General features: G+C 41.0%; 1 protein-coding gene across 3 annotated transcripts in view; it reads left to right on the top strand.

Moving 5' to 3' along the window:
- tbc1d22b (TBC1 domain family, member 22B) overlaps positions 1-13,138 on the top strand; it is a 97,749-nt gene that overhangs the window by 60,880 nt on the left and 23,731 nt on the right. For all 3 annotated transcript variants that reach the window (XM_062998510.1, XM_062998509.1, XM_062998511.1), the window contains one exon: positions 11,137-11,243. In XM_062998510.1, coding sequence (XP_062854580.1) covers positions 11,137-11,243 — 107 coding nt within the window. The remainder of the gene's footprint in view (positions 1-11,136; positions 11,244-13,138) is intronic.

The following is a 13,138-nucleotide window of genomic DNA, read 5'->3' as shown; positions in this document are numbered from 1 at the left end:
GAATTCAGTGAATAGGAGAAGGCTCTGGAAAAAAACAGCTTGCTGTGTGGCTGCACAATTAAAAGACTAGTATTTACGCTAAACTTAGCTAAAACACATTGTTTAAAACACAAACAGTCGGCCGCTCAGGTGTCGCAGCGGTAAAAACACACGCTGCAACCAGAGCTGAGATCTCGAATACATCGTATCGAACCTCAGCTCTGCCTTGCCGGCTGAGGCTGAGCGGCCACATGAACAACGATTGGCCTGTTGTTCAGATGGGCGGGACTAAGCCGGATATGGGTCTCTCTCTGTCAGACTGGTGCAATTATGACCTCTGCTGGCTGATTAGAGGCGCCTACACAGAGATGAGGAACGAGTGCTCTTGGGGTGTGTCTCTCCATACACAACGCTAGGTGGCACAACACTCGTCAATGTGTGGGTGATAAGATGCATACAGCTTGCTGCCAACGTGTCGGAGGGGGCGTGGGTTCGCTTCGATCTCCTCGGTCAGAGCAGGGATCGGCATAGGCGGAGAGGAAGCATGACGCAATCGGGCAATTGGACGCGCTAAAGGGGGAGAAAAAGGGGAGAAAATAATAAAATAATTTAAATAATTTAATTCTATTTGTTAAATATGAACTAATTTAGAAATTGCCGTATATCATGATGCATCGTCCATTTTAAATAGGAGACAGATCTGGACTGCAGGCAGGCCAGTCAAGCACACGCACTCTATGGGTCTGTTCGAAAACCTAGTGAGCTTTCTTGCTGTCTAAGTAGAGAGAAATCTAATAAGTCATCGACTTACACCCATCAGCCATAATATTAAAACCACCTCCTCCATTTTATCAGCTCCACTTACCATAAAAAAGCACTTTGTAGTTCTACAATTACTGACTGTAGTCTATCTGTTTCTCTGCATACCTTTTTAGCCTGCTTTCACCCTGTTCATCAATGGTCAGGACCACCACAGGACCACCACAGAGCAGGTATTATTATACAGAGTCCTGACCATTGAAGAACAGCATGAAAGGGGGCTAACAAAGCATGCAGAGAAACAGATGGACTACAGTCAGTAATTGTAGAACTACAAAGTGCTTTTATATGGTAAGCGGAGCTGATAAAATGGACAGTGAGTGTAAAAATAAGGAGGTGGTTTTAATGTTATGGCTGATCGGTTTACATCGTGTGTGTATACATATATATTTGCCTATTCCTACTTTGTATGCAGTGCTTCTTGGTGGCACCAGACCTACTGTAGCCCTGACCAAGACAAAGAAGTTGAGTATCTAGGAGCTTAATACAAGTAAGAAATCGACAAAATAAAAAGGGGTAAACAAAAAAAGCAGGGAACTTATGTAGAATATAAAATTGAAGGGAGGGCGGGCGAGGTTGTGTGTTTGTATGCAGTCTGCGTCGTTCTAGGGCAAATCAGTCAGTCAGTGAGTGAATCAAGCATCAGTGCTGAGACTGCCGTCAAGCAAAGGTGAGCCGGAACAAACGAAAGGTCAGAACTTCAGAAATTGAACATCCATTCATGCAGTAGCTGCTGTTTTTTTTTTGTTTCTCTCAGAATGTGTTCTGTTAACAAACAGGAACTATGTGTTCCAACCCTGACTGAATGTGTCAGAGGTTAAACAGATGAGAGCAGATGTAGAGTGGTTCCAGATGCCCTCTCTAACCCTGATGGTGGTGGCTATGGCATTACGCCTGCAGTGCAGACCCAACATCTGGAGCTTTAACACCTGTGAAGCTGAACAGGTGTTTGGACAAAAGGGGGGGAACTAATTATTATGAAGGATGACATATTGGCCTCCCTGTTGTAGGAATGACATGGCGATGGGCTTGGGTTACCTCACACTGAACACCTTGCCGAGCATGCTGGAACACACCGACAAGAACACATGAGCACAACAATCAGCTTTGGAGCATTCAGGGATGTGTTAAAATATACAAAGTAAAGTTTTGATACCCCTACCCAATCGATTTAGAGAGCCAGATGTGATCTCTTTTGTAGAGAAAGTCATTGCCAAAGTCAAAGCAATAAACAGTGTCTCCACCCACATGCTTTTAGTATTTACGACATTTAATCTGTGTTTATAAACTGCAAAACTATTTTTATGAATGTTTTGGAAATAGGCTGTCATGTTGTTTTGGCAATGGTGGGGCTTGAACCATTGAACTTCTGATTACTAGTCCAGTACCTTAACCACTAGGCTACAACTGCCCTTTTTTACAACTGCTACGACTGTTTTTTTTTTTTAACTAAAGTGCCACATTAATGGCAGTCATTAAATAACACTCATAAATTCAAAAATGATTGTATAAATAAAAGCTACAATAATCAACACAGCCACCTTAACGGATATGTAAATTCTTGTCTGTGTTTAGAGACCCCCAACCCCCCCGCGTCCACATAATCAGTTACTCGAGTAGTGTTTTTAGCTGCTTTAGACTTTGACATCTTGGACGTTTCGTCTAACTGATTGCTAATATAATCAAGCGAAATTAGAGTTTGCCGAGTTTATAAAGTAAGAAATAAACTGTACTGGCTTGTTCTTTTGAGCGCAGACTAGAGAGAGATGATCACGAGTGTAGAGAAGCACAGTTTGCCATCCCCAAAGGGACACGGACTGGTTTCAAATAGGGATGTCCCGATCCAATCTCAAAGATCGGAATCGGGGCCGATCAAGGCATTTTTTAACTGATCGGTATCGGCTTTACTAGAGCCGATCCTAAGCCTGATCCTTTGTTTTACATCAGCATGTCCGCTGTGTGGAAATACTTTAAATTGGAAAAAGAAACAAGTCCAACAGCGAAGTGGAATGTCTGCAATGCGAGCGTTTCACGAGACGGTGGGAGCAGAGCTGCGTTCATTACTGTAGAATTTTACTATTTATATGGTGTGTGAGTCAAGGATCACTCCGGCTTACAAAACAATAACTTTTAATCCGAGCATGAAAACTTCAGGACCATAACGTACAACACGAGTTACAAGACTGAACGACATCTCAGTATCAAGCACTCTGATTGGCTTAGTTTTGTAACCGAGCATGGTAGTGATGCACTCGCTTAATAAAGAAATAAATACACAGTATGTTCACAAATTATCGGGAGCATAACACTTTATTAACTTCTTCTGTTACGGTACCGAATAGCGGACAGCTAGAGTCATCGCGTTAGCCAAGCACGCTATTCCATGCACTATGGAAGCCCCAAAGGGTCAAAACACACTCACTTCGCGTAGAAACGTCCATCAAACCATTGTCACAATACAACCACAGAAAAGTTTGTTACAGTTACAACACGCATACAAGTACGGTGGCTCACAAGAAACAAACCAGATATCATTTAACCAAACGATCTACAATTACTACCAATTTGATACGGCACCTAAAAAATAAACACAGTCAAATACAGCGAGTTTATTATTATATGATGAGAAGAGGAACCGGCTGTCCGCTAACACGGCAGAGATGCTGATTTTCCTCTAAAGGAACCTTCACTTCATTTTGAGTGTTCTAGTTTTACTACTACAATGCTGCACTAAGTTTGTTTACTTTTATTTTGTAAAAATAAAAGAACATTAAGCAATAGCTTGGATGCAGGCAATTTTTTCCTACAGCACTGCAGAGCTATTCAGTTGTTAAACATGTACATTGGATTCATTTGAATAACTGTAATGTACTTGAAGTGTGCACTGTGTAAACAGTATTATCTAGTTCTTATCTAGACAATATCTAGAAAATACAAGTATCGGTTTGAGACTCGGTATCGGATCGGGATCAAAATTAAAGATCGGGATCAAGAACAAAAAAACGTGATCGGGACATTTCTAGTTTCAAATAAGATATAATTTCATGGACCGGCGGGGGGATTTTAAATAGAATAACTATAGAATGGAAAATCAGTGTGAATCCTGAGCTTTTTTCGCTGTAACAAGACGCTGCTCCCAACTAGTGGTGATTGGGGACAATAACACCTGAAGAGTATTGGAAATTTAATAGCTCTTGTAGCGATCTCTAATTATTTATTCTTTCTGTGCGGCCTGGTAATAAATGACCCGCGGCCCGGTACCGGTCCGCAGCCCGGTGGTTGGGGACCACTAGGGCTGAAACGATTCCTCGAGAAACTCGAGTAAATCGATTACTAAAAATCATCGATTCAAATTTTTCGCATCGAGGCATCGTTAATCCATACAACTATATACAGCTCACGGTGTTTCGCACGGACGACTTTCACTTTTGCACAACGTGTTTACGCTGTGGGCAGGAGGCGTGAAGAAGCCGAGGGCTGCGTCCGAAATCTCACACTAAAACAGCCCTTAACAGGACTTAAACCGGGTACTTTTTGCGTACAGTTTAATGAATACTACGTATTTGGACACGCTCACCGCTCCTGCGTACTGTTCAGTGTGAACGTAGCGATTTAGGACGCAGCCGAGATTTGATCGCGCGGACTGCCAAATATAGAAAGAGAGAAAATAGCAAACAGAGGAGACTGGACAGAGAAAACAACAGAAAGCTTGAGATCATTTTAAGCTAAAAAAATGAAAGCTCAGTACATCCACACCTGAGCGTCTTGTTGATGCACTGACTTTTCTTCATCGCAACCACCACACGCTTTTTTGACTTAGGCAAACACACACATACACACACACACACACACTAAATCAACCTCATCTAAGAGATACAATCCTGACAGAACCTCCTACAAATACCACAAAACTTCCCAACAAAATATTAAAGCTTTATGTTCTGCCTGAGCTGTAGCTGAAACTTAATTCTGAATGTTGCACCAGTTAGAGGTTTATGTATTATTGTTTATTATTATTTATGCCTTAGTTTTAGGTTGCCTGTATACGTACATTTTAAAGGTAATTTATTAATTTATTTTTGATGTATTTGTTTTTGCATTTCAAAAGTGTTCTCTTTTAACTGTACTGTATGCAAGGAATAAAAATGTACAGTTTGTTTTAAGAGACACGTCTTATTTAATCTTATATGTATTTATTTTTGCTCTTTATTAAAGCAAAAGTATTTCTTATCCGATTACTCGATTAATCGCTGGAATAATCGATGGAATACTCGATTACAAAAATAATCAATAGTTGCAGCCCTACGGACCACTGGGCTAGAGCATTAGACAAAGTGCCTGTGAGACACAATATACCTAATAATACCTAATACCTAATAATTTTAAAAACGCAGTTAGCACAGGTGGACGACACATGCTATGTTCCAAAGTGCATCTTATCTTCCACATAGTGTGAGACTAATACTGTGTTAAATTAATGTTTAATATGTGCACTTCCTATGGTATAATCTCAGTTTTTGGTGGTTTTTAATTCCTTAACTACAGGTACACACACACAAATACACAACTCCACAAAGTTGAATCAGTTCATCTGGACACAAGTTTGTTGTAGAGATACGTTTCGTCACTCAATCCGAATGACTTCTTCAGTCTCTACAACAAACTTGTGTCCAGATGAACTGATTCAACTTTGTGGAGTTGTGTACCTAGATTATTGAGCATGCATCAACAGACAAATACACAACACTCATACAAATTATTAATGGGGAGCAGCTGAAGCCCTGGATGGCGGCCTGTCTATTATTTCCGCCCTAAACCAAGTGTTTCCCAGTGAAACCAGACCCATCATTTACATTTACATTTTTGGCATTTAGCAGACGCCTTTGTCCAAAGCGACTTACAGTACAGTATACAGTCTGAGCAACTGAGGGTTAAGGGCCTTGCTCAAGGGTCCAACAGCAGCAACCTAGCAGTGGTGGGGCTTAAACCAGCAACCTTTGGATTACTAGTCTTGTACCTTAACCACTAGGCTACGGCTTGCCTTTACAACTCTGACTAGGAAAAAGCAGTTAATGAAAAAATGAAATCTTTACGTTCATGCATTACATGAAAATGCATTTATTATATTATTGTATTAGGATTTTAACGTCATGTTTTACTCTCTGTGCTTACATTCATAACAGGACAGGTAGTTACTGGTTACACAATATATCAGTTCAAGTCTTTAATGTCAAACACACTCATGGACAATCTAGTGTCTCCAATTCACCTCACTTGCATGTCTTTGGACTGTCGGAGGAAACCGGAGCTCCCGGAGGGAACCCACACAGACACAGGGAGAACATGCAAACTCCACACAGAAAGGATCCGGACTGCTCCACCTGGGGATCGAACCCAGTACTGTCTTGCTGTGAGGCGACAGTGCCGCCTCCCTTTACATAAAAAGTATAAATGTCTACGTTCGAATAGAAATACATCTTTTTTTAGGGCAGTAAAGTTCCAATCTCTACTAAATGGATGTTTAACTGTGCTACTAAATTTCTGTATGCAATCCTACATTTATTTTCATGCTTTCCAGCAGACCTTTGTTTACTGTTTGTTTTAGCTTTGATTCATCCTTCATGATTCTGTCTTTAGGAAATAAATCCAGATACTTTTAAAATGGTTTACAATTAATTTTCTTGCAGTAGTAAATTGTTCTTCAAACTGAATTAAGGCAGGTTTAGCTTACATCTACACTTTCTACAGTAAAATATTCTGTAGAAAAAGATAAATAAATCAGTTCTTATTCATGGACGGGGGATGGTGGATGAATAGATGGAAAGTAGATTAAAGATGGAGTGCGTGTCTTGTTATACCTGCAGTAAATGTCGAGTCCCGGAGGTGTGGCTGAATGTCTGGGCTAACTGTGTTTAACAGCATCATTTAGCATGCGCTGTTTAGGGGCTGAGGAAGCACAATGCTCAGTGAGTAAATGAGTCAGGGGTTGGGAGAGGCAGACTGCATGTCCTACCTTCAGAGCTCGGCAGACACTCTCTATACTTGCAGTGTTATGTAACAGAATTTCAGTGGTTTACTTTTTCTCAGATGTGAATATCTTAATAATAACTTAAAAGCATTTTTCTACCTATAATTTTGCCATAAGAGCAAATGTGCAAATAGAGAAAATATTTTTCATCCTTCATACATTCACTGATTCACTGTTATATATTTTATGGAGATGTCAGGCTGTTTTTTTAGGCATTTTCTCCCCTTTTCTTCCCATTTTTTAGCGCGTCCAATTTGTACCCAATTGCATTATGCTTCCTCTCTACTGGTGCTGACCCCCGCCCCGATTGAGGAGAGCGAACTGACCCACTCCCCTTCCGACACGTAGGCAGCACACGTATACATTTTGTCACCTACGCTTCGACGCGTGCAATGCGGATCAGCACTGTGTACGGAGAGACACACCCTGACAGCACTCTTTTCCCGTCTCAATCAGCCAGCAGAGGTCATAATTGCATTAGTTATGAGAGAGTCCCTATCCAGCTATAATATCCCATCCCTATCTGAACAACAGGCCAATCGTTGTTCATGTGGCTGCTCAGCCCAGCCGGCAGGCAGAGCTGAGACTCAATACGATGTATTCGAGATCCCAGCTCTGGTGTTCCAGCACTGCGCTTCCTGAGTGACTGCGGAAGACTATTTTTAAATTAAAGCAGCACAACTGTTTTACTCTGATGATGCAATTCTTTTTCTAACAAGGGAGTGTTCACGCTTCTCTTGATGGAGTGGTACCTTGAGCACCATGCACTACTTTTATTTATACTTTACTGCTTTTTACTGCATTGTTTTGAAATACTTTATTTTCTTTTTTGGTATTCTAATTTAAGGTCCTACTAGAGTCTTAATAGGCTTAAAAGTCAAAGCTCATTTTTTTTTTTCGGTTGTTGTTTAGCCAGATATGGACTTTGGCTGCTATGCTTTGGATTGTTGTCTTGTTGGATAACACATTTAGCTTGAGCTTCAGATCATGATGACCCAGCATGGTATTTTAGGATATTTTGGTAGAGAGCAGATTTTCCGGTTCCATCAACTAAGTCATTCAGGTCTTAAAAAAGCCAAACGTCCCCACACCACTACACTTCTACAAGCATATTTGACAATTTTGATACTATATTTTTTTCACTTTTGACTTGTCAGTTCATCCAACATTATTTCAAATTGTTTGGTAGTCGTCAAGGTATTTTTGGCAAATGTGAGTTAAGCCTTTATTTTCATTTGAGTTCGCAGTAGTTTTTGCCTTGCAACTCCCCCTTAAAATCTGTTTTTGTCGAGTCTCAATTTAATGGTGGAATCATTAACGCTGAACATATCTAAGAAGGACAAGGTCTAGCAGGTCCTTAGATGTTATTTTAAGGGGTGACTACAGACTTTATCACAAACTGGACTGAATAATGAACTCCAGTTGTTTACATTAATATTTTTTGCTAGTTATAGCTTTTAGTTTAATTTAATTTTGTATATGTATGATTTATGTAAATCCTCTTTGTTTAAATTATTCTCCAGGGCACCCAAGGAGGATCGGGGCCCCTGCTTATTCTGGTTCTTTTCAAGGCTTCTTCCTGTATTTTTAAAGAAGTTTTTCCTTGCCACTCACCCTCAGCTTGCTCAACAAGGGTTTTTGGTCTGTTGGTCCTGGATTCTGTGAAGTTGCTTTAAGACAATGTCTATTGTAAAAAGTGCTATACAAAAAAAAAATTGACTTGACTTTACCAGTGCTGGGATTCTGAACTCTCCAAGTTTAAATTTCAGCTCTGCTACTGGTCAACTTGGCACCTCCTAGCAGTCACAATTGGCAGTCCCTGTAACAGACATAATTGGCCACTAGTCTGCTGGGTGGGAAAAGAACGGACTAAAGATGGGGTGGAGTCTTCGACGCTGTGTAGAGATCGTGGTTAGAAGGCTGAGATGCCTGTACAGAGATCAGTGTGTGACTCTTCATGCGTAAGACTGGCCTCATGCTCAAATTCATCAAAGTATGGGAGGATAAGAAGGGGTAGGTGGACTGCGGACATGTCAGAGGGAGAGTGTGTGAGGCAAATATACCCTCCTCAGACACAATCGGGGTCCCCAGGAGCGGAAATTTGAGAAAATGGTAAAAAAAAAGAAAAAGATGTTAGTTTGGGTCTACAGTGGGGCCAAAAAGTATTTAGTCAGCCACTGATTGTGCAAGTTCTCCTACTTAGAAAGATGAGAGAGGTCTGTAATTTTCATCATAGGTACACTTCAACTATGAGAGACAAAATGAGAAAAAAAAATCCAGGAAATCACATTGTAGGATTTTTAAAGAATTTATTTGTAAATTATGGTGTAAAATAAGTATTTGGTCAATAACAAAAGTTCAACTCAATACTTTGTAACATAACCTTTGTTGGCAATGACAGAGGTCAAACGTTTCCTGTAAGTCTTCACCAGGTTTGCACACACTGTAGCTGGTATTTTGGCCCATTCCTCCATGCAGATCTCCTCTAGAGCAGTGATGTTTTGGGGCTGTCGCTGGGCAACACGGACTTTCAACTCCCTCCACAAATTTTCTCTGGGGTTAAGGTCTGGAGACTGGCTAGGCCACTCCAGGACCTTGAAATGCTTTTTACGGAGCCACTCCTTCGTTGCCCGAGCGGTGTGTTTGGGATCATTGTCATGCTGGAAGACCCAGCCACGTTCCATCTTCAATGCTCTCACTGATGGAAGGAGGTTTTGGCTTAAAATGTCATGATACATGGCCCCGTTCATTCTTCCCATAACACGGATCATTCGCCCTGTCCCCTTTGCAGAAAAACATCCCCAAAGCATGATGTTTCCACCCCCATGCTTCACAGTAGGTATGGTGTTCTTGGGTTCCTCTTCTTCCTCCAAACACGACGAGTTGAGTTTTTACCAAAAAGTTCCATTTTGGTTTCATCTGCCACATGATATTCTCCCAATCCTCTTCTGGATCATCCATATGCTCTCTGGCAAACATCAGACGGGCCTGGACATGTACTGGCTTAAGCAGGGGGACACGCCTGGCACTGCAGGATTTGAGTCCCTCTCGGCATAGTGTGTTACTGATGGTAGCCTTTGTACTTTGGTCCCAGCTCTCTGCAGGTCATTCATCTGGTTCCTCCGTGGAGTTCTGGGATTTTTGCTCACCGTTCTCATGATCATTTTGACCCCACGGGATGAGATCTTGCGTGGGGCCCCAGATCGAGGGAGATTATCAATGGTCTTGTATGTCTTCCATTTTCTTACAATTGCTCCCACAGTTGATTTATTCACACCAACCTGCTTGCCTATTGTAGATTCACTCTTCCCAGCCTGGTGCAGGTCTACAATTTTCTTCCTGGTGTCCTTCGACAGCTCTTTGGTCTTGGCCATGGTTGAGTTTGGAGTCTGGCTGTTTGAGGCTGTGGACAGGTGTCTTTTATACAGATAACGAGGTCAAACAGGTGCCATTAATACAGGTAACGAGTGGAGGACAGAAGAGCTTCGTAAAGAAGAAGTTACAGGTCTGTGAGAGCCAGAAATCTTGCTTGTTTGTTATTGACCAAATACTTATTTTCCACCATAATTTACAGATAAATTCTTTAAAAATCCTACAATGTGATTTCCTGGATTTTTTTTTCTCATTTTGTCTCTCATAGTTGAAGTGTACCTATGATGAAAATTACAGACCTCTCTCATCTTTCTAAATAGGAGAACTTGCACAATCAGTGGCTGACTAAATACTTTTTGGCCCCACTGTATGCTCATCTGGAATTTTGGTGGGCAGACACATGATTTTTTTTCTGCCAACTTACTACAGTTTGCTACAGTCCAAGATACTTAGAAATGACCAATAAATTTCTCTCTTAGTTTTTCAAGAATTACTTTTAATTCCTGCACATTGTGCTGTTTGACCTTATGGCCTTCCTCATGTTACTGGAGAGTTTCTGTGGCTCTACATAGCTTTAAGCTATACTTTCTTTCTTTCCCACATCTAGCCCACGGTCTGTTCTATTGCATGTAGAATTTATTCATTAAACTAAAATAACAAACACAAACCAAAAGGTTAAGAAAAAGCAAAAAATATTTTAAAAAATGTACTGAAGAAAATCTAAATGCATTTACAATAACACTGGTCTGAAATATGTGGAAAAGAGGAGTCTGTAATAAATGAAGAGACTAGCGGTGTAAGTTAGCGTTTGACAGGCCTGCAATGTCAGAGAACGCAAGCAAAGAACATGAACCTTGAGGAAATGCTAACTAGCTACGACACTTAAAATGGCTTTGTACCTGTCATGCATTAAATTACTCTGTATGTGTGTTTTACAGAGGAGGACATGGAGAACTTTGAAATGGCTAATTTGCCATTGGAAACGCAGCGCAACATTGAAGCTGACAGTTTCTGGTGTATGAGAAAGCTGCTGGATGGAATACAGGTGTGTATTTCTCTAGGGATCTTGTATATCTTGGAGTATTAGGGTAATGTTGCGGTTTGCAGCATCTACTTCTTTTCTTTTTTCTTTTAGTAGTCAATAAATGAATACTCTTACCTTGCCAGAATTCACCTCAAAGAATTTACTGAAGTCTGATGAAACTTAGTGGGGATTTAGACTAAGTGGTAGGACCGATTTAACTATGAACTGTATAAGCCAATATATGCCACCTCAAATCAAAGCTCCAAATAACGCCAGTTACTGAAAAGGACATGCAACAATGTGCTCTATAAGTTAGTAAGTAGTATATCTAATTGGTACACTACCAATAGTATAGTTTTTTTATTATTATTACAGTGGTACCTCGGTTTTCGTCGATAATCCGTTCGAGAAGGCTGTTTGAAAGTCGAAACATACGAAAACCGAAACAATAATTCCCATAAGGAATATAAAGTAAATACAATTAATGCGTTCCTGAAAGGCAAAAATATTAATAAAAAATACATTTCATAGAGAATAAATGTAGTTTTAAATACAGAAAACAATGAAAAATGATTATAAATAAGTAATGAAATGGATAAATGAACATTTAACATCACATTTACCTTTATCGAGGAGTCCTGTTGGCGTATGGAAGGCGGCAAGGCCGCACGAGTCTTTGTTCACGTTGGCCCGTACCGAGTCACGTGGGAAATAGCCGATCAGTACGGTTCAACGAAAACAGAGTCAGCGTTCGAAACTCGAGGTAGAAGAAAACCGACGAAAGCTGACGAAAACCGAATCATATGAAAATAGGGGCATACGAAAACCGAGGTTTGACTGTATTATTTTGTTTATGCATTTTCCCCCTTTTTTCTCCCGACTTTTACCCAATTGCATTACGCTTCCTCTCTACTGATGTTTATCACCTCCCTGGTTGAGGAGAGCCAAGACTGACACACGCCCCTCCGACACGTGTGCAGTACTGCCCGCATCTTTTCACCTGCACGAGGCGAGTTCATATGCGGATCAGCTTTGTGTATGGAGAAACACACCCTGATCAACTCATTATTCCTCGACTCTAATCAGCCCATAGAGGTCGTAATGGATTGAGGAATATGAGGAATCAGCCAATCGTTGTTCATGTAGGTGCCCAGTCTGCCGGATAGCAGAGCTGAGATTCGAAACGACGAGTTTGAAATGTCAGCTCTGGTGTGCTAGCGTGTTTTACCACTGCGCCACCTGAGCGCCTTCCATTAGTATAGTTTTGTCCATAAAGCATGTAGCACATAGACTGCAGTTTGGGACGCAACCGAGAAATCACTTGCATGTGCTGTATATAAGTATATATATTTCCACTTGCAGATTCTGAACTCCTCGGTTTGACGTTGCCACCGGTCAGCTGGGCGCCATTTAGCGGGCATAGTTTGCAGTGCCTGCAGCAGACATTTCTCTGCTAGGGCGGGATGACTGGACTCTATGGGTGGGGTCCTCAAATGCTGTGTAAGGACTAGGGGTGGGCAATATAATATCGTTCACGATAATACCGGTATAGTTGTAAATTCGATATGATTTTTGCCATATCGCGATATTGTTAGCAAATGCGTGTCACTTGCTCTCAAGCGCGGCGTAACAGTGAAATAATGGACAGAGAATAGTACTGGAGTTAGCACAGAGGACGAACTAGTCCCTAAAAGCCGAGCTACATTACTAGTGTGGAAGTTTTTTGGATACAGAAGGTCGGACAAAACGTGCAGAAATACTGTAACGACAAAAGGTGGCAACACATCAACTTTATTTCAGCACCTAAAGCAAAAGCACGACTCTTTTCCGACAAATTATGCTTTGGAATCGAATCAGAAAACTGTGCTCTTATCTATGATGGCGGCACGGTGGCTAAGTGGGTAGCACTGTCGCCT

This window comes from Trichomycterus rosablanca, chromosome 7 (assembly GCF_030014385.1).
Source record: "Trichomycterus rosablanca isolate fTriRos1 chromosome 7, fTriRos1.hap1, whole genome shotgun sequence".
Taxonomy (NCBI): Eukaryota; Metazoa; Chordata; class Actinopteri; order Siluriformes; family Trichomycteridae; genus Trichomycterus; species Trichomycterus rosablanca.
The sequence above is the reverse complement of the archived record's forward strand: the minus strand, read 5'-3'. Positions and strand labels throughout refer to the sequence as shown.